Source organism: Pelophylax lessonae (genome assembly GCF_965119305.1).
Source record: "Pelophylax lessonae genome assembly, chromosome: 1".
NCBI classification, from domain to species: domain Eukaryota; kingdom Metazoa; phylum Chordata; class Amphibia; order Anura; family Ranidae; genus Pelophylax; species Pelophylax lessonae.
This window is the reverse complement of record NC_138768.1, coordinates 384,402,515-384,423,447: the sequence shown is the minus strand read 5'-3', so window position 1 is coordinate 384,423,447 and position 20,933 is coordinate 384,402,515. Positions and strand designations below refer to the sequence as shown.

The 20,933-nt window shown below is 39.0% G+C and overlaps 1 protein-coding gene across 15 annotated transcripts in view; it reads left to right on the top strand.

Annotated features, from left to right (window-relative positions):
- Positions 1-20,933, top strand: part of PTPRD (protein tyrosine phosphatase receptor type D) — a 1,741,884-nt gene that overhangs the window by 1,287,457 nt on the left and 433,494 nt on the right. For all 15 annotated transcript variants that reach the window (XM_082266411.1, XM_082266413.1, XM_082266423.1 and 12 more), the window contains one exon: positions 8,194-8,361. In XM_082266411.1, the coding sequence (XP_082122537.1) occupies positions 8,277-8,361 (85 nt within the window). In that variant the 5' untranslated portion in view covers positions 8,194-8,276. The remainder of the gene's footprint in view (positions 1-8,193; positions 8,362-20,933) is intronic.

Here is a 20,933-nt window from a genome sequence, read left to right as displayed (position 1 = left end):
CTAACGCCCCGTGTGCATGGGGCCTAAATGTTACCTTTACACAAAGGACATCTGTGCTTTATTGAAAACTTCTGACCCAGCCTGCAGTGCTAGTACCCAGAGGTTTGCTGTCTGCAGTTACGGGGCAAGTCATTAGAGCTGAACTACAGCCAAAACATTTTTTTTACTTTGGGTAGAGGGTCAGAACCAGTGTCAGTTTTATATTTTTTATCTGGGCCCACGCAGATGTTCTAATGATTCCTTTGCTCTTACCACAGAAAAAGCTTTGTCAGGAGTTTAAATGCTCATGGGTCTCTCTAGATTGCTGGTAAACAAAATGTTACCCTACCAATGTATATTTAATTTCTAAGAAGTGGTGAACTTCTGAATAGTCCGAGACCTTAAGTATAACCAAAGGCAATTTTTTTTTTTTTTTTTTTAGTTTTGAATAGAGGTTAGAGGGATTAGAACACCTGTCAGTGTTTATTGCTGTCTGTGCCCCTATTAGGGAGATTCACCCTCTCTCTTTGTCCTGTTTACCATTATCATTAAAAGTGAAAGTAAGAGAAAAGCCCAAATTTTGGGTTGTCTCTAGAAAAGTAATAGTGGGGAAAGTTTTCCAATGAGGACATGATTTCTGGTGACTTGGGGGTCCCCAAGAGATTCCCCTAATTTGTGGGGATTTTCCTATCACTTCCTGTTTTGATTATGGGACAGTAAGTCAAGGGAAATCTCTTTAATGTGATAAAGAGGTCAAAAATCAACCTTACAGGGGTTATAACCCTCCCTTACTCTATCAAAAATGAAAAGGATATATATATATATCTTTTTTGTATTTTTGAAACTTTGATGAAGAGGTCCTTAAAGCTTACAAAAGTAGTGGGAGTACATAGAAAAATATTTTCTAGTCCCCATTAGGACAAGAATAAAGAGTGAAGAGAAATCGTATATCTTCTCTTGGGGACACTTGTGCTAGTGCCAGTTGTCAAAGGGGGGGGGGGGGGGTTCTGGAAAAGGAAGTGAGGGAAATACCTCTATAGTGGGGATGCAATTGGCAATATAAAAAAAAAAACACACAGGGGATCTAATCTAACTCTTCCCTACTTTGTTGGAGGGATATTAGAGTCATAGGAAGGTTAAAGAAAACGCTGCTCCATTTGACCATGCGTTGTCTCTTGAAGGGGGGGACCGAAGTTCATAATATTCAGACCTAGGCATTTGACCATGCATTGTCTAATGAAGGGGGGGATCGAAGTTCATAATATTCAGACCTAGGCATTGATCATGTACTTGGCATTGTATCCATCTCTGCAGCATTCTTACCATTTAATTTAATACTGTAGTGAGCGCACACTAAAATGCTAATGTTTATTCCAGAGTCAGTTGATTTCATTAAATGGTTCTAAAATATACATTTATTTCATGCAAACAAATGCAGCATAAGCCTATAACTGTTATAAAAAGGCACAGCAAGAGGAAATATAATTTAATTTGAGCACCTATAAATATTAACTGGTAAGGCCCTTTAGATTCTACTTTACAGTTCTATGCTAAACATATTTTACTACTCTATTCGTGCATTATAAATGTTCCACTTAGTTTGCAATAAAGCATATTTACCTTGGGGACTGTTAGACTGCATCATGAAGATAATGGATCAGGCTGTTTTTTTTACACACTCGTTATACCTAGTAGGAGTGAATATATATTTATGACTGTAAAGTCAGTAAATATAACATTCTATATATTTTCTCCAGTGTTACGCATGTAACATGAATGCTGTTATGTGGTTTTTTAAACAGCTACTAAGTCAAAATACCAATAAAATCCTAACACTTTCTAGAGCTCTGACATTTACACCTTGATAATAGTTGAGTTTTTTTACACTGTAATTTTTATTGTAGTCATTTCAGATTAAGGAGAGGCTAAAAAGTGGCCCAAAGCACACAGTCAGGTTAAAGTTCAATTCCAGTTTTAACCCATTCTTCACCCAACAATCATTGCCTCATTCTCCACTTCTCAATCTCCCAGCAATTTTTTACAATCTTTTTTTTATGCATGCATTCACATACTCTTTGTCTTTTTCAACCAGCAGTAGGCTGGTCCTGAATGCTTTAGAGAATGACACCCTGTAATCATAGTGCCACTCCATGGCATTCTCCTGTGAGCTTAATGTGGTTTAATGTCCTGGATGCCCTGGGCATGCAGTAAGTGGGCTGAATGACATTGGCCATCATTCAGCCTAGAAGTCTGACAACATCTAGTGGTGAAAAGGCATTACTGCGGGGGAAGACCAGTTAGGGACCACGAAGGCTCATGGGGCAACGCTGGAGTAAGGAAAGGGGAAGTATAATATTTTTATGGTTTATTCAAGAGGAGGTGGGGGACATTAAAAAAAGGTGGAAAGTTTATTAATTGCTGCTTTTTTGTTTGGGTGTACATGGTCTATTTTGTCATATACTCTGGTGAATAGTCCAGGACAGGGTGCATATTAGAGGCTGTATGCTCCTGCCCCTAGCATAATTACATATCCCTCTTAAAGTAATAGCTGGATGTGTAGCTAAAAGGTTATGTATTCACAGATGTCCTTTATTAATAATAATAATAATAAAGTGAGACATACAGAGTACTTCAGTTAGGCTACGTTCACATCTTGGCGTTGCTATTTGCAGGCGTTTTTTAGGCGTTTTTTCAGGCGTTTTTATGGGCGTTTTTTCAGGCGTTTTTGAGCAGGCGTTTTTAGGTTGACTAGTAACCAATGGAAAAAAATAAAAATGCCCGTAATCTGCCCAAAAAGAAGCTCATGTACTTTTTTGAGCGTTGGGCGTTTTGCTTAAAACGTCACAACGCTCAGATGTGAACAGGGGCCATTGAAATGAATAGGATTTGTCTTATTGGGCGTTTTTTGAGCTGATCCTAGAGCAGAAAAACTCCCCAAAAACGCCCCAAAACGCCTACATGTGAACTTAGCCTTATACCCTCTTCACTGTGTTGCTTCCTAACCATCAACTTATAGAACAAACGTTCAAGTCAATATGTTATTACGCTACCGAAACCCCCCCCCCCAAAAAAAAAAAAAAAAAAAAAACCTGAAATAGCTTTCCATGTTCAAGAAGCGAATTCTATGACGTTTAATAAACTTGCTCATGACCGGAACCTTTTGAAATATTTCCTAAATATTACTTTTTTAATATATTCCTAATAATTTTACTTATGTATGCATATAAATGGTATTGATATATTGATAGCACTTGTGTGTTGGATCAGTTGGGATTGATTTACTAAAAATAGACTGTGCACTTCGAAAATGCAGTCGCACTAGTTTTCCCCAGAGCTTAGTGAATGTGATGGCAAACCTTGGCACTCCAGATGTTTTGGAACTACAATACTCATGGTGCTCATGCACTCTGCAGTATAGTTAAGCATCATGGGAAATGTAGTTCCAAAACATCTGGAGTGCCAAGGTTCGCCATCACTGGCTTAGTGAACGTGGTGAAGCTTTGCTGAATCCCATCACCCAATCACGTTTCCTTGTTCCTGAATGGTTATTCTTTACAGATTAATGCTTCATGAAATTCACTAAGCTGTGGGGAAAATGAGTGCAACTACACTTGCAAAGTGCACAGTCTATATTCCTTTATTAAATCAACCCCATTGTGTTTTCAGTGTTTCTTGAAAAGGTCATCTTTATATTGCTGTGCTACAAATATCAACAAAAATGTATTGCAACTGAATTTTTAGAAGAAGTTGGATATGTAGCAGAAAAAAATGTAGCATGGAATTAAATGTCATTTTATGGGTAGATCTGAAACAGAACAGTTGTTGGAATAAACTGAGCGCTGAAAAGTGCCAATACTCAGCCTTCTGTGTTCCTCAGTATATTCCTAGAAGCAGTGTGGCACACTTTCTGACAATTTAATGTAACAAACGACATATTTAAATAGTTTAAAATAAGGAAGTTTCCAATCCCAATGGTTTAACACAGGAACTTTGCTCGACATTTCTTTGGCAGCCTGTCATTTTACCACTGGCAACTGTAGCGTATATATCAAACAATGTGATGTTGATGCTGAAATAGAACGAGTGTGGGCTGAAAGATTATAGTTATAACATTCAGCAAATAACTTCAACATTGTATTTTAATCTTTTTAGACTTCTTATCATTTTATGGAGTAGATTCTATTATGATGCTAATAAAAGTTAAAGCATCCTTGATTGCAGCATGATAAATAGCTGAAAGAACCCTTTAGCAAAATTATTAGGTCTTTTGCTCTCCAACTTTGTGAAGTTAATTCCACTACCGAGGCATGTATCAATAAAACAGTAAAAGCATAGTAATGGTTAGTAACAATAAACTGATGCAGCACCTGCAGTATGTTTTATATACATTACTATTTGTTATTATCAGTGGCCAGATAAGTTATTGTTCATTTAGTTTATTGCAGGGTCCCAGCACAGTCATACTGTGCATTCTTTATGGGCATACCCACACTATATGTGTATTTGACCAATAGAAAACTTAATAACAGAGAAACTAACTTTTCCTAGGCATTTAAACACAAGCATACATCATATAAAGAATACACTACCAACCTACTTGAACATAAAAAGTCTATAAATTGACTTTTTCAGTTCCTCACATCTTAACCACTTAAGCCCCGGAAGATTTTACCCCCTTCCTGACCAGGGCCTATTTTGCGATTCGGCACTGCGTGACTTTAACGGACAATTGCGCGGTCGTGCAACGCTGTACCCAAATGAAATTGACGTCCTTTTTTCCCCACAAACAGAGCTTTCTTTTGGTGGTATTTGATCACCTGTGCGATTTTTTGATCATGCGCTATAAGCAAAAAAAGAGCAACAATTTTGCAAAAATAACAATATTTTTCACATTTTTTTATATGAAATCCCCCCCCCCCAAAAAAATGTAAAAATCAACATTTTTAAACATTTTAGGCCAATTTCGCAAAAAGCGTGTTTTGATTGGTTTGCGCAAAAGTTATTGCGTTTACTAACTAAGGGAAAGATTTTTGTCATTTTTATTGTTTTTTTAATGAGTAATGGCGGCAATCTGCAATTTTTTTTGCGGGACTCCGACATTGCGGCGGACAGATCGGACCCTTGACTGACATTTTTGACACTTTTGGGGGTACCAGTGACATTACTACAGTAATCAGTGCTATACATATGCACTGTTACTGTAAAAATGACACTGGGAGGGAAGGGGTTAACTTTATTGGAGAGGGAGGGGTTAAGTGTGTCCCTAGGGGCATGCTTCTAACTGTGATTGGATGTGGCTGTGTGTGTAACAGCACAGATCAACGGTCCTACATAGCAGGACCGTATGATCTGTGCTTTTACACAGGGGAGAATGACAGGCGGCTGTGTTTACATTAGCCGCCTGCCTTTCTCCCTCTCCACCCGACGATCGCGAGTGACCGGCGGACATCGGGTCCGCCGGTCACACGCGCGGGCTGCTTATGGAATGAGCGGGGGCGGGCTCGCAGGCTAGTGACATACCGGTGCGTCACTTTGCCTGTGAGGGGCTGACCGCCGCCATATATAGTCGGGCGGCGGTCGGCAAGTGGTTAAAGTGATACTAAACCCACAACATTAAAACTCAATGTGTATATGCAGTAAAGCATGCTTGTTATACTCACTGAAGAACCTAAAAGGGTTAATCCTGCGCATTGTGTAATAAGGCTGTGAGATCCTGTTTTCTCTGATCCTCCCCTTTTCCTATCCATCTCCTGATAGTACAGAGCCTTGGGGCACTCTGCACATGCTCAGTTTGGTGTGTATTGCTGAGTTTTTTTTTTTTTGGGGAGGCTGCATGTGATCAGCACAGGGCCAATCAGCACTATCCAGACAGAGGGTCAGGGGTCGTGCAGCCCCCACACAGGCTCATAGAACAGTCAGAGAAGAATGAACACTCCTCCTATAAGCAATAACTGCTGATATGAAAAAGTATTTAGCAGTTTATATTTACTAAAGTTATTGCATTTCCATGGGAGACCAGAAACATATGTCAATTGGGGGCGGCGACATGCAGATTAAAATTCGGCCAGGTCAATTTCAATCCATCTGTGGCCAGCTTTTGTCCTGTACATTCGACATAAACTGTACGAACAAAAGGTACCAATGACTAATTTCACTAATCAGTAATCGGAAGGATTTGCCCCCTTAATGACCAGGCCATTTTTTGCGATTCGGCACTGTGTTACTTTAACGGACAATTGCGTGGTCATGTGATGCTGTACCTTTTCCCCACAAATAGAGCTTTCTTTTGGTGGTATTTGATCACCTCTGCGATTTCTATTTTTTGCGCTATACACAAAAATAGAGCGGTAATTCTGAAAAAAATATATATTTTTTTCACATTCTGCTATATAACATTCCCCCCCCCAAAAAAAATAAAAAATAAAAAAAAAATAAAAATTCTTTAACATTTTAGGCCAATTTGTTTTCTGCTACATATGTTTGGTAAAAAAAATTGCAATAAGCGTATTTTGATTGGCTTGCGCAAAAGGTATCGTGTCTACTAACTGCGAGAAAGATTTATGTCATTTTTATTGTTTTTTTTTTTTTTTTTTTACTAGCAATGGCGGGGATCTGTGATTTTTAGTGGAACTGCGACATTGCGGCAGACAGATCGGACGCCTAACTTACATTTTTGACACTTTTGGGGGTACCAGTGACATTACTACAGTAATCAGTGCTAAAAATATGCACTGTTACTGTAATAATGCCATTGGCAGGGAAGGGGTTTAACCCAGGAGCGATCAAAGGGTTAAATGTGTACCTAGGGGAGTGATTCTAATTGTGGGGGGGTGGGGCTTGTGAAATAATCATAGAGACATGTGATCCTATATAGAAGGATCACATGGGCTCTATGATCATTCCAGAGAGAAGAACGGTCAGCTTTGTTTACAACAGCTGGCTGTTCTTAACTCTCAGGTGGGAACGATCGCGGGTGTCAGGCGCACCCCGTGCATCAGAGCATCAGAGTTCCCGGCTGCCGAGTGGGGGCGGAAGCGCCACCAGCTGCGCACGCTCGCCCCCCTAGCTGCAGGCACGCGACCGACGTATACCTACGGTGGTTCGCGCAGGAGGGCCAGCCTGACGCCGTATTTCGGCGGCAGGCAGTCGGAAAGCGGGTAAAATAATTCCTACTCCTAACAGATTTTATTATGGATGTAGATGTTTTTTTTTTTATTAAATACACACACGCTTTAATATTTATATTTGCAGTTTTAATGGAAAAATATTTAAAAGCAAGTTTGCAAAACATTTTGTGCTTTCTATGTTTTTGTTAAAATGGCTTTAATTGCCATCGTTCGGTTCTGAGAGCAGGTGAAAAAATGAGAATAATATTTGATTTTTGGGAATATAATATAAAATTATGTTTGTATTAGCTAAATACCTATTGCATGCAAAGGAATAACTGCTGACCTATACCATGAGTAAATTAATTGAACATGTCGATAGAAAAATATTGGAAGCTAAAATATTGCCGCTATTGAAATAAGACATATGCTAGAGCAAATTTAGACAATTCATTTTAGTGGTCTAATTTTTGTGCACAGCCAGAGAAAAACTTACGGTATATATAGCATTATTTAACTAAATTCTTCTATTTTCCTGCTTCTGTTGTCTTACCCTATGATACCTTTCCTGGGTCAGGCTCCTTTTTTACAGTTAAAACCCTGTCTTGAAAGCACATTATAAGGTTGTATTGTGCAAAGCCCAACCTGCATTGCGAGTGATTTTGTTGAGCCAGAAAAGTAAAGGCAACTTTGTGTGAGAATTTGCTCTGAGAATGTGTAGTTTGGGGATTTCATATTGCTTTATTTTTCTAATTCAGGATCCTGTAGTATGTCATTGTCTTGTAATGTATATTGCTACCTTTACTAAAATGACAGCTAATTATGAAGATAAATTATTCGGGTGATGATCTGACCAGGGGAGGAAACCATCTGGGATTGAGGATTACTTTGTGTTAATACAGAGAAATACATTATTAGCTCTGCCAAGCTGCTTCTGGGCATCATGCATGTTGGCAGCAATGCAAACTTTGTAATGTACTCCAGTTAGTGTAATGGGAAAAATATGTCATATGTAATGTATTCCCTGTAGGGATTTGCATGATAGATTTAAAGTTGTTATAGCACTTAAATAACTGTTCTTATCTGTTTATTTTGTCTTCTTCAACAGGCTGTGACAACGCTGCACTGAAACACTGAAGTGGGTAGACACCCATAGGCTTTGAAAGCCAGTGAAATTAAGCCTTCCTAAACATGCAGGTGCCAAGCTGTCAGATGATGAACTTTGCCAGGCCAGTGCTGGTTCTTCTGTGCTTCCTACTCCATGCTGATGCTGAAAGTAAGTCTAGCGCTTTGTTCCGTTTGAGTTCTTGACCATAATGAGCAGTTTTGTTTTTGCTTGGCAGCAGTCGAGGGTCTTTGAACAGAATCTCTTTATGAGAGAATGCTAAAAACACTGTGGGATCCTTGCTGGCTCAAACCCACCTTCTGAAAAAAAGACTATTTATGTGACTTTTTGTGTATTTCTGCTGGACTAACCACTGAAATGCATTCCCCCTTCTATGCAGTTGTATTTGCTTCTTACCACTACAAAGTTTGGCTTTGGAAAATGTAAAATGCAGTACATGCTGCCAATAGACAAAGGCTAGACAACTATTGTTGAATAAAAAACATTGTAGTCTATGCACGCAATATTTTTTTATTTTGGTTGTTTTGTAGACAAAGTCAGCACTGGTTTCAAAGAGTACGATTGCATATGTTGCTTCTGCATTTGTTCTGATGGATTTAAGAAGAGTCCAGAGGCTTGTATAAAGAACTTTCTAGCAGATGTGAACATATGATAGGTATAATAGTGCACATGCGTGATCAATGTTCCACTTTGAGCGATGAGAGGTGCTTAGTAGCCATTTTGTGTTATTGTGTTGCAGTTATGCCCTACAAGCACAGTCTGTAAACAGTATACATGTTAAGAGGAACAAAGGGGTTTCTTTAGATAAAAAAATAGCCACTATATGTGCACTACATTTAACAGATTTCAGTAAAGGGAGTTAAGGTGACAGCAGAAATTTGTCATTTCAAGTCCTTCAGCTCCTGCGTGGGTGTTAAAGGATTTCCAAAAGCCATAATACAAGTAGAGGAAACTGCTACAAATTAGCAGAGGTAATCAGTAATAGAGTACAGGCAGTCGCTGGGTTACAAACATCTGACTTACAAACCCCTCCTACTTACAAAGGGAGGGAGACAACAGGAAGTGAGAGGAAATCTCCCCCTAGGAAGGGAAATTCACTCCTGTAAGAGCTCTCATGAAGCTTTATCACCAATCCTTGTTTTCCACAACAACCCACATTTTTTAAAATCCAATTGTCATAGGGACAGAAAGTGAGGTGGAATCTTTTGAACAGGGGCACAGACAGCAAAACCTATACTATCCAAAATACTTAAAAATTATTTTTTTGGCTAGAGCTACACTTAAAAAATGTACCTGCTCCAGTTTACAAACAAATTCAACTTAAGAACAAAGCTACAGACCCTATCTTGTTTGTAACCCGGTGACCGCCTATATGGAATGGCAGGAAGAGTTAAAATGAATCTATTATACCATACACTCTAATTTGTCATACCATTAAATAGGAAATAAATAATAAATAAATACATAAATAATTAAGAAAAAATAAGGCAACTCAGACAAATGTTTTGGATGTATAAAAACCGTGGCTGTTTATTAACTGGTTAACAAAACATAAATAAAATCACCAAATATAATTTTACATCACAACCACAACCCAGTCATGAACAACTCTAGGTTGTATCATTAATATATATCCACATAAATATACCATCATTCCACCAACAAATCGTCCCCCTCTGCAAAGCAGAGGTGACCCAACCAGTTAATATTGTAGCCACGACAAACCAAGGGGAGGGAGGGGAACGCTGGGTAAGAGATGTCTTGAGGGATTGAGCCCTTTGATCACAGAACCCAGTTTAAATAGCCCCAAACTGAGGTACTGGTGGGATCCTAGGGCGGGAGAGGGAAGGCGGGAAGGGGCCTCATTTGCTGCTAAACTTAGAGATGATTAAAAACTGCCCAGCTACCTAGCCTAAGCTGCCCAGATACGGGAAAGAGCAGGATCCTCAGAGCGGGAAGGGGGCTAAGGAGGCTAGGAAGTCAAAAGGTCACTACCTCAGCTTAAAACTACCTAACAATATGGCTGCATTAAAGCTAATGTGTCCCTATTCCCTTCCACCATCCCATGGGAAAGTGGGGGCTATAGGAGCCCCCCTTTCTCATACTTCACTTAAAGCGGAGTTCCAGCCATTTACTCACCTGTCCAACGGTCCAGCGATGCGGCCGCCGGAAGCCTCGATCCTCTCCCACGGCGCCGGCATCACTGCTGTGGGCACCCGGCTGTTACAGTTTGCGGCTCCACAGCCGGGTGCCCACTGCGCATGCGCGAGTCGCGCTGCACGCCGTGATTGGCCGGCAATCTTCTGGGACCTCTGACGTGTCCCAGAAGATTGCAGGGAGGGAGGGGGAGAGGAGAACTTCCGCTCAGGGCGCCGCGGCGCTCCGAGCGGAAGTGGGAGCGGGTACCTGTCAAAACTAGGTACCCGCTCCCCCCCCCAAAAAATGACATGCCAAATGTGGCATGTCGGGGGGTCAGGACTCCCTAAAGCGGAAGTTCCACTTTTGGGTGGAACTCCGCTTTAAAATATTGGGATTAGCAAATGTGAAAAGTCGTAATTTTAACCATAAGACTTCCTAGTGCTGATCCCAGGCATAGGTCTCCCTACATTTGACAGCTAGGGCACTGCTAGATGTCTGATTGTCTCCAAACCCAACCAATGGTCAGGAATCAATCAGTGTGGTTCGAGATCATGTGATTGTCATAACAGTAATGACATGGTGATTATATGATAAGACTTGGATAGTAAAGAAACCTCCCTTGACTCTAGCTTTCAAGCAGGTTCCTTCAGTATGCACATAGGACCCACCCACTTGTCAGTGCAGAAGAACACAGACACGGGTTGGGTGTGTCATGTAACTGCAGATTCTGGAAAGTATTTTTTTTAAATCTAATTGCAATATTATCTAAAGTGGGGGAAGAGTAGGTAAAGTTTACTGAGCCCAGAGGTTAGCCCAGAGATAGGCTTTAACATTTTAGTGTGATTTAGTTATACTAGTATGTGCTCCATTAATTCACAGGATGTGGAAAGTTTACATTTTTATTATGGGTGTTTATGCTTCTACATCAGTTCATGATTTTTCCATTACTTATTACTTATACACTTTGGATTTTTCGGGATTTCAGCAATGAAATTTGTATTGTTTACCAAATATGTATTTGAGAATTTTTTTTCTATACCAATTTCTTTAACCACTCCACTACCATTGTATTAGAAAAAAAAGAATGATGGAGTGGTGAACATCTGTTCCTGGAGCGTCGTTTAGTTCACATTTTTCTACACAGTTTTATATGTACCAAAGGTCAGTGGGTGGCTATTCATGAGCTTTAAAGTGGGGCCGGAATAACCATACTACCTGACCCTGCTGTATTCGTTTTTCAAAATGTAATTTAAACTTTTGAGCTTTAGTAACATAAAGCTGTATCAATATCCATTTACAATATTTATAGTATCTCACAAAAAATGAGTACATCCCTCACATTTTTGTAAATATTTTATTATACCTTTTTAAGTGACAACACTAAAGAAATGATACTTTGCTACAATGTAAAGTAGTGAATGTACAGCTTGTATAACAGTGTAAATTTGCTGTCCCCTCAAAATAATTTAACACACAGCCATTAATGTCTAAACTGCTGGCAACAAAAGTGAGTACAGCTCTATGTGAAAATGTCCAAATTGGGCCCAATTAGCCATTTTCCCTCCCCGGTGGCATGTGACTCGCTAGTATTACAAGGTCTCAGGCATGAATGGGGAGCAGGTGTGTTAAATTTTGTGTTATCGCTTCCACTCTCTCATACTGGTCACTGGAAGTTCAACATGGCACCTCATGGCAAAGAACTCTGAGGATCTGAAAAAAGAATTGTTGCTCTACATAAAGATGGCCTAGGCTATAAGAGGATTGCCCTGAAACTGAGCTGCAGCATGGAGGCAAGACCATTCAGCAGTTTAACAGGACAGGTTCTACTCAGAGCAGGCCTTGTCATGGTCGACCAAAGAAGTTGAGTGCACATGCTCAGCAATCTTATCCAGAGCTTGTCTTTGGGAAATAGACATATGAGTGCTGCCAGCATTGCTGCAGAGGGTGAAGTGGAGTGCTGCATCAAATCGGTCTGCATGGTTGTCGTCCCAGAAGGAAGCCTCTTTTAAAGATGATGCACAAGAAAGCCCGCAAACAGTTTGATGAAGACAAGCAGACTAAGGAAATGGATTACTGGAACCATGTCCTGTGGTCTGATGAGACCAAGATAAACTTATTTGGTTCAGATGGTGTCAAGCTTGTGTGGCGGCAACCAGGTGCCTATAGTCAAGCATGGTGGTGGGAGTGTCATGGTCTAGGGCTGTATGAGTGCTGCCGGCACTGGTGAGCTACAGTTCATTGAGGGAACCATGGATGCCAAAATGTAATGTGACATACTGAAGCAGAGCATGATCCCCTCATTTTGGAGATTGGGCCGCAGGGCACTATTCCAACATGATAACTACCCCAAACACACCTCCAAGATGATCACTGCCTTGCTAAATAAGCTGAGGGTAAAGGCGATGAACTGGCCATGCATGTCTCCAGATCTAAACCTATTGAGCATCTGTAGGGCATCCTCAAACTGAAGGTGGAGGAGCGCAAGGTTTCTAACATCCACCAGCTCCTTCATATCATTATGGAGTGAAAGAGTACTTCAGTGACAAACTGTGAAGCTCTAGTGAACTCCATGCCCAGGAGGGTTAAGGCAGAGCTAGAAAATAATTTATGGCCACAAAAATATTGACACTTTGGGCCCAATTTGGACATGTTCACTTAGGGGTGTACTCACTTTTGTTGCCAGCGGTTTAGGCATTAATGGCTGTGTGTTGAGTTATTTTGAGGGGACAGCAAATTTACACTGTTATACAAGCTATAAGCTCACTACTATACATTGTAGCAAAGTGTCATTTATTCAGTGCTGTCACATGAAAAGATATGATAAAATATTTTTAAAATGTGAGGGGTGTACTCTATTTATGAGATACTGTATGTTCAAAATATTTTTAAAATTTAGTATAGATTTTAAATACATGAATTTGTACTGCTAGCTTCTGGGAAAAAATACTTGGCCTGGCAGATTGACATAATATGTTCTTTAATACTTGGATAGATGTTGGCATGACATTGACCCACTTTAATTATTAAATGGATTTCATAATTAGTGTGCAGTAGAAATAGTGTTGTTGATATAGTAAATAATATTTGTACGGGGAGAATATCAAAGCTTCTTCTACCACAGATGCTAATGAAGTTCATATCCAAAGGTGTACTAATAGTCAAAGGAAGAACGTGCCACTTGATGATACTTCAAAACAAAATCATTTGTGTGAAAACTATATTAACACAGGGTATTATTTAAAAAAAAAGCTATATGAAGGGACTTGAGCAGTTATTCATAACACCCAAGCGGATATTACAGTTCAGAGATGTCAAATAAGTGAATGCTGATTTTCGATTGGTTAGCCCAACAATAACTAAGCCAAAAACTAAATAAATCGATTGCTGTTACAAATGTATCTTTTGTTATGGATTGGCAGAAGGTGCTGGGTAATTGTCTAGAAACAGAATGATCTGGACATCTAAAATTGTACTTTTGACTAGTGAAGACATTGTATGGTCTTCTAATCAAAAATCCTGAGCTAAAAAAACTGCAGTATAATAAATATGATAAAAACAGAATCAAGAATACCGTTTGGAAGAACTTTTTTCCAAACCCTCAAGACATTTCCATCAATAATTTAAAGACTTCTCTGTCCTTACCAGAACTACTTGCCTAATCCTGATAAAATGCTTTTAAATCATTACTATATACCTTGATTATGAAGAACTATATATTTTTTCTGTAACAATTTTGAAAATGAGATTTTCTAATAGAAGCTATAATATCAGTGATGGAACAGGAGTCGCCAGAAAGCTAGACATTGATCTATTGATTTGCCATTATGGAGACTTCCATTCAATATCCACTATTAGAATCTCAGAAACTGTATTATGGAAGCCTTTCAAACATATTAATCTAAGTGATGTATTCTTGTAGAGTGCTATCGATGTTAGTTTACTCTATGTGATTATACCGTTTTCAGAACTAATATCATAACATTCTAAAGGTATGCAGCATGTAAGATTAACAAGTAGTTGGGTTTAGAGAATTTTAGTAAACTAGCAGACAATCAGATCCTTACTTTCACTGACCAACCTAAAATTAGCTATGATATTTAGCTATTTAACATACCATACAGTATATAAAGCATTGCAACCTGTACATTTTAAATTGGTCAAATGAGTATGAAGGATACCATATTATCATTGACACTGTGGTGGTCACTCCTTGGGTTGAACAATAATAATGGGAGTTGTCACTGTAGCAGTAATAAAGTGTCGTGTATCCCCTGTAGTGGAGTTAATTTTCCATTTAATTCTGGCTGTATTCTCAGCATGCTTGTAGTTTACACAACATTTGGGTTAGCCACTTCAGTACCAGCCTGTAGTACCCCTTCATTACCAGGCCATTTTTCAGTTTTCAGTGCTGGGACAGTTTAAATAATAATTACCCTGTCATGCAATGCTATTTGCCACCATTTTTTTTAAATAGATAGGGCTTGTTTAGGCTAAGTTCACACTATTACGGGTGCAAGAAGGCATGCAATTACACGCTTTCCCTTACCTGCAGGCAGCTACATCAAAAATGTGCTGCTTTTAAGCAGATGTGCAGAGTGCCATCAATCCTCAATAGCACCCCCATGCACTGGAAATTTCCCATGTACACCCCCGTCTAGCTGCCTTTGAAGCTTAAGGGGGTTGTAAAAATGCAGCACAACTGCATGTTTTTACCACCCCTAAACACAAGTATAAATGAGTCTATACAGCTTTCTTTGGTGGTATTTAATTACTACTTGATTATTTAGTATTTACCGTAGAATGAAAAAAGACTAAAAAAATTGTAACAAAAAAATGTCCTAACTCTGTTATAAAACATAGCAAATAAAAAATGAAATGACTCAGGGGTGATCTAATTGCTGCATTTTTTTTTTTTAAATGAAGGGGTTGACTTACTAAAGGCAAATAGACTGTGCGCTTTGCAAGTGCAGTTGTACTAATTTTCCCCAGAGCTTAGTGAATGTGGTGAGGCTCTGCTAATTTCCATCATCCCATCATGTGCAAGCAAAAATGCTTTCTTTTTAAATTCTCCTTGCATCTTATTGGTTATTATTTACAAAATTAAGCAAAAACTGTTAAAAGCCCCCTTTCCTACATGCACATTTGAAAGCACATACATTCTAGGGCTATTACAGATTTATTGTTCACTCTAAAACTAATGAGCTGTACAGGCTTTTGAAACTAAAGCTGGCCAAAGAAGGATCGAAAGTCGACTGGTTTGGCAGGGACCGGCTGTATTTCATTCCATCTATAGCAATTCCCCCTCCAGAGAAGGCAACCTAATGAACAGGACTGTAGAGAAACTTTCACTTGATCAGCGCTGCAGCGATCAGTGTATTCTGACAGCTAAAGAATCCCTGCTGTCAGAATACAATAGCACCACAGGGAGAATTTCTTAATCTACCTCGAGTGTGTGGATAGAGAAATTCGTTCAATTTTTTTTTTTGATTAGCTGGCTGGTTGATAAAAGAAAAAAAAAAAAAGATTTATCTATGGCAAGCTCTAGCCTATTGATACTTTTTGGTACAGTAGTTTTTTTGCCGTTTCATGGATGCGCACATTTTTGTGGCTTGACATATTTGTAACTATTTATTCAACGTCATACCTTATATTTTACTAAAATTATATATATATATATATATATATATATATATATATATATATATATATATATATATATTTATTTATTTATTTATTTCAATTACTATGTGACATACTTGTCAACTGCCACCAGGGTCTTTGCTTTAAAAAGTATATAATGTTTGGGGTTTTTAAGTAATCTTTGGGCCTAATATGTGCATTTTTACATATTGGGAAACAAAGGCAAATAACAAAAGCTCCAATATTTAAGGAGTTAAAGGAAGTCCAGACAACAGCTAAATTTGCAGATTCTATAGATATATGAGAGCTGTTTAACCTAACAAATCATTTGTATTTCTTAATACTTCTGAGATTTACACAGTCTACCTAACAGCACTGCCAGTGCTGTACTGAACACGTAACTTTTTTTATACTGCAGTTAAAGGGTAACTCCACTTTTGTGGGGGGAAAAATATCAAAAAACAAAAAAAATAATATAGCGTATACAATTGCGACACAAATCATATTTTAAATGAATGTTATTAAAAATGACCTTTCCTTTTCAATCTGCAGCTCTGTAATTTTCTGAAAATGCAATGCAATATGGCTAACTGGAGCTGCTCTGTACACAGAATGTATACTGACCACACCCCAGAAACATCATTTTTATGTTATTGGCTCACCAATTTTCCCAGAAGTCTGCACTAAGATACAAGTCAGATTTCAGGCATCCACTGCAACAAAAATATAATTTGTGGTGAGATACTCCCAATAGGTAATCACGGATAATGAATGCAGGCCCAGCAGCTTTCCCCATTAGAGCCCTGCATGTTCCACAGCTGATTGATAACTATGAAACCACTCCTAATTAGAATCACTTTCCCACATGGACACAGACAAACACACAGGGATTTCTTCAGAATAACAAAAGGTAAGACTTTGCAACAAAGTTTGTTAACTACCTCCCACCCGGCCATAGTACATATACGGCCGGGCGGGAGTCTCGTCCTTCTGAATGGACGTTCCGGAACGTCCTTCAGAAGGAGAGAGATCGTGCCGCCGCGGGCACGCGCAGCGGCGCGATCTCGATGTGCCTGTGTCCCTCGGACACAGAGCGACATCATTCGGCAGGAGGGCCCTGTGATTGGCCCTCCTGATCACATGACGGCTGTGTCCAATCACATCACTATCAGTGCCCATCAGTGCCGCCAATCAGTGCCCATCAGTGCTGCCTATCAGTGCCCATCAGCGCTGCCTATCAGTGCCCACCAATGCTGCATATCAGTGCTATCTATCAGTGCCACATATCAGTGCCCATCAGTGCTGCATATCAGTGCTACCTATCAGTGCCCATCAGTGCTGCATATCAGTGCCACCCCATCAGTGCCACCCCATCAGTGCCACCCCATCAGTGCCACCCCATCAGTGTCTCTTCATCAGTGCCTGTCAGTGCGGCATCATCAGTGCTCATCAGTGCAGGAAAAAACATATCTATTTACAAAATTTTATAACCTAAACAAAAAAACTTTTTTTTTTTTTTTCAAACTTTTCAGTCTTTTTTTATTTGTGCACCAAAAAAGAAAAAACCTGACGGTGATCAAATACCACCAAAAGAAAGCTCTATTTGTGGGGAAAAAATGACACAAATTTGGTTTAGGTACAGCGTTGCATGACCGCGCAATTGTCATTCAAATTGCAACAGTGCTAAAAGCTGAAAATTGGTCTGGGAAGGAAGGGGGTTTAAGTGCCCTGTATTGAGGTGGTTAATATCCTTGTAATGTACAGAGATCACCCAGAGGGAAATGTTTTTTTCTCAACAAAAGTGGAGTTGAGCTTTAAATATCTACATCTTGCTCCTGCCCTCTAGTCTGCGAGTGGACAGTGAAGGAGGAGCAGGAGACTGATGAGTTCATCTCTGCATGCCCCTCCTTCTGTCGGCTTGTTATTATTATTATATTATTATACACAATTTATATAGCGCCAACAGTTTGTGCAGCGCTTTACAATATGAGGGAAGACAATACAGTTACAATACAATTCAATACAGGAGAATTAGAGGGCCCTGCTCCTTTCTTATAAACACATGAGCACAGCAGCACAACCGACCCTTTTCCATATAATGTATGTATGTACACTATATATATATATATATATATATATATATATATATATATATATATATATATTTTTTTTTTTTTTATATGCCAAGAGTGGACAGCTTTATATTTTAGGAAAGGGTTTTTTTTTCTATGGCCTTACACAAGATATAACAGTTTTTTTTTTTTTAGAGCAGCATGTTCTGTAAAAGTTGTAGTTTCACTGTGAGTTTATTTATAGACAGCACTCCCCCTGGGAGCTTGGTAGAATATGTAGCAAAGCTGCACAATATTCTGTCCATGTGCATTAAATAGCTTGGGAGGTTTAAGTACACAAGATTGGTTCCAATGAAAGTTCTAGACAGTGTGTAACAGCTGTTTGGGCTCCCAGAAATTGGATAATATCTGCCTATTGCTAGAGAGATATAATTCTTTACAGTAAATATAGATGCATTAGGTTTTTATTGAGAAAGGATGACATCATTCTTTCCACTTTATTTTTCTGAATGGTTATATATACACTGATGTACTGAGAGAGAGAGAAAGAGATAGACGGAGCTTTACAGTAAAGTAGGCTGAAGGTCTGAATGAGATCACGGTTAATATCTAGAAGAAGATAGAGCTCTTAGACTTTTTAAAGTGAAAAAAAGTTGGCTTTGCTTTATACCAGAAAATTATTTTGGGGCTTAAGCAGCCAACAATGACCTTTAGCATGATAGGCCGGCACAGGGTCATAACTAGCAGAATAAATTTATGTGGTGTGTTCTGTGCTTGAATTCTGTAGAGTGAGGTGTCATCAAACTCCATTACTGATACCTCTCAAGCCTCAAGTGAGTTCCACAGATAAACGGATGGCCTTACTTTTCCTTGTAACTCCCAAGGTTGTACAGCTCCCTAGGAAGAAAATACCATAACACAATAAGAACCAAGAACAGGAAAGTTCAAAAAGAGAACTAAGGGGTCATCAACATTAGATTATAAGACCACCTCTCAACATGATAGGCAATAGGAACATATAGAAGGGGTTGGTCCATATCTTGGCACTATGAAGAAATCTTCTCATTAGCTTATAACATTGTCCTGTAATTTGGGACACTAAAGAAGGCATCGGAATGTATTGCATCTGCACTGTAGTACTGCAGCATGTTCAGTATCTTTAGTGCTTTAAGTTTCATTCACACGGTCGTAGAAAAATGGATGTAAAAGTGTTTTTTAATTAGAAGTTTGAATGCAACTGCGTTGTTTTCAAAGAAGCCATTTACACAAGTGTGTAAACATGAGCTGCTTTCAGATCCGTAACACAGAATCCAAAAATCTGCATCAAGAACATGCATTTAACGACTTTACGTGCTTACACATATAAGCACACGTATGTGCATTTGTAGCCGTGTAAATTAATTATAAACAAAGGGGGAAAATAAATAATCATAAAAAAGGAATTATGTATGCATATGCGTCTTTACAAGTTTAAATGCATCTGTACGCAAGTATTTTACTGATCCTTATGCAGGAACTTTACTCCTTGAAAACACATGTGTAATAACATCAGTAAAACATTTTTATGGCTGTGTGAATGAGGCCTTTAAGGGTACCGACTGATTTACAGTAAATATCTGTTGTGTCGTCAAGAGCAAGCATATGTTATGCAAGTTGCTTTTGTTTTAATACAAAAAGACCCTCCAAATCAGACACATTCATCATTAAAGTGTAACTGTTGCGGTTACATCTGGCTTTTGGTTCAGGGGTGGTAGAATTGTTGAGCTGGTAAAATTAAAATCTCTCAATGGGATACATTCTGCACAGGGAGACTGCATATTTTCATTTTGAAGTATCTATTAGTTTACAGAGCTGCTTGGATGACATCCTTTGCCTGCTGCACATTACAGCTGGTCCCTAGCCTATCATCACATCAAGATCATTTAAAGAGTACCTTCGTCTGCCGTGACAAGAACAGTATTTAAGCTGAGATGAGCTTTCTTTTGTCTTTTAGAACACTGTAAAGACTTGCTGTATGAAGCACGTTTTGCAAAAGTCATGCTGCAGATATGAGCTGTAGGAAATTTCATACATGTTCAGCTATGATGGGGAAGAAAAATATACAGTATATACAGTACAATAGAGTGGTTATTTTACTGGCATAGAAACTGGCATGATTAAGCACTTTAGCCCCGGAGGATTTGGCTGCTTAATGACCAGGCCCTGTTTTGCGATTTGGCACTGCGTTACTTTAACGGACAATTGCGTGGTCGCGTGACACTGTACCCAAACTAAATTGACGTCTTTTTTCCCCCCACAAATAGAGCTTTCTTTTGGTGGTATTTGATCAACTGTGAGAGTTTTATTTTTTGCACTAAAAAAGAGCTAGAATTTTGAAAAAATTACAATATTTTTATATGAAATTCTCAAAAAAAAAATGTAAAAATCTAAATTTTATAGCATTTTAGGCCAATTTGTGGTTTGCGCAAAAGTTATTGCATTTACTAACTACGGGAAAGATTTATGTCATTTTTATTGTTTTTTTTTTTACTAGTAATGGCTGCGATCTGCAATTTTTTTTGCGGGATTGTGACATTGCGGCAGACAGATTGGACCCCTAACTGACATTTTTGACACTTTTGGGGGTACCAGTGACATTACTACAGTAATCAGTGCTAAAAATATGCACTGTTACTGTAAAAATGACACTGGCAGGGAAGGGGTTAACACTACTGGTGATCAGTGGGTTAAATGTGTCCCTAGGGGCGTGATTCTACCTGTCAGGGGGCGTGGCTTGTGAAGTAATCACAGAGGCATGTGATCCTATATAGCAGAATCACATAGCCTCTGTGATCACTTCAGGGAGAATGACAGACGGCTGTGTTTACATCG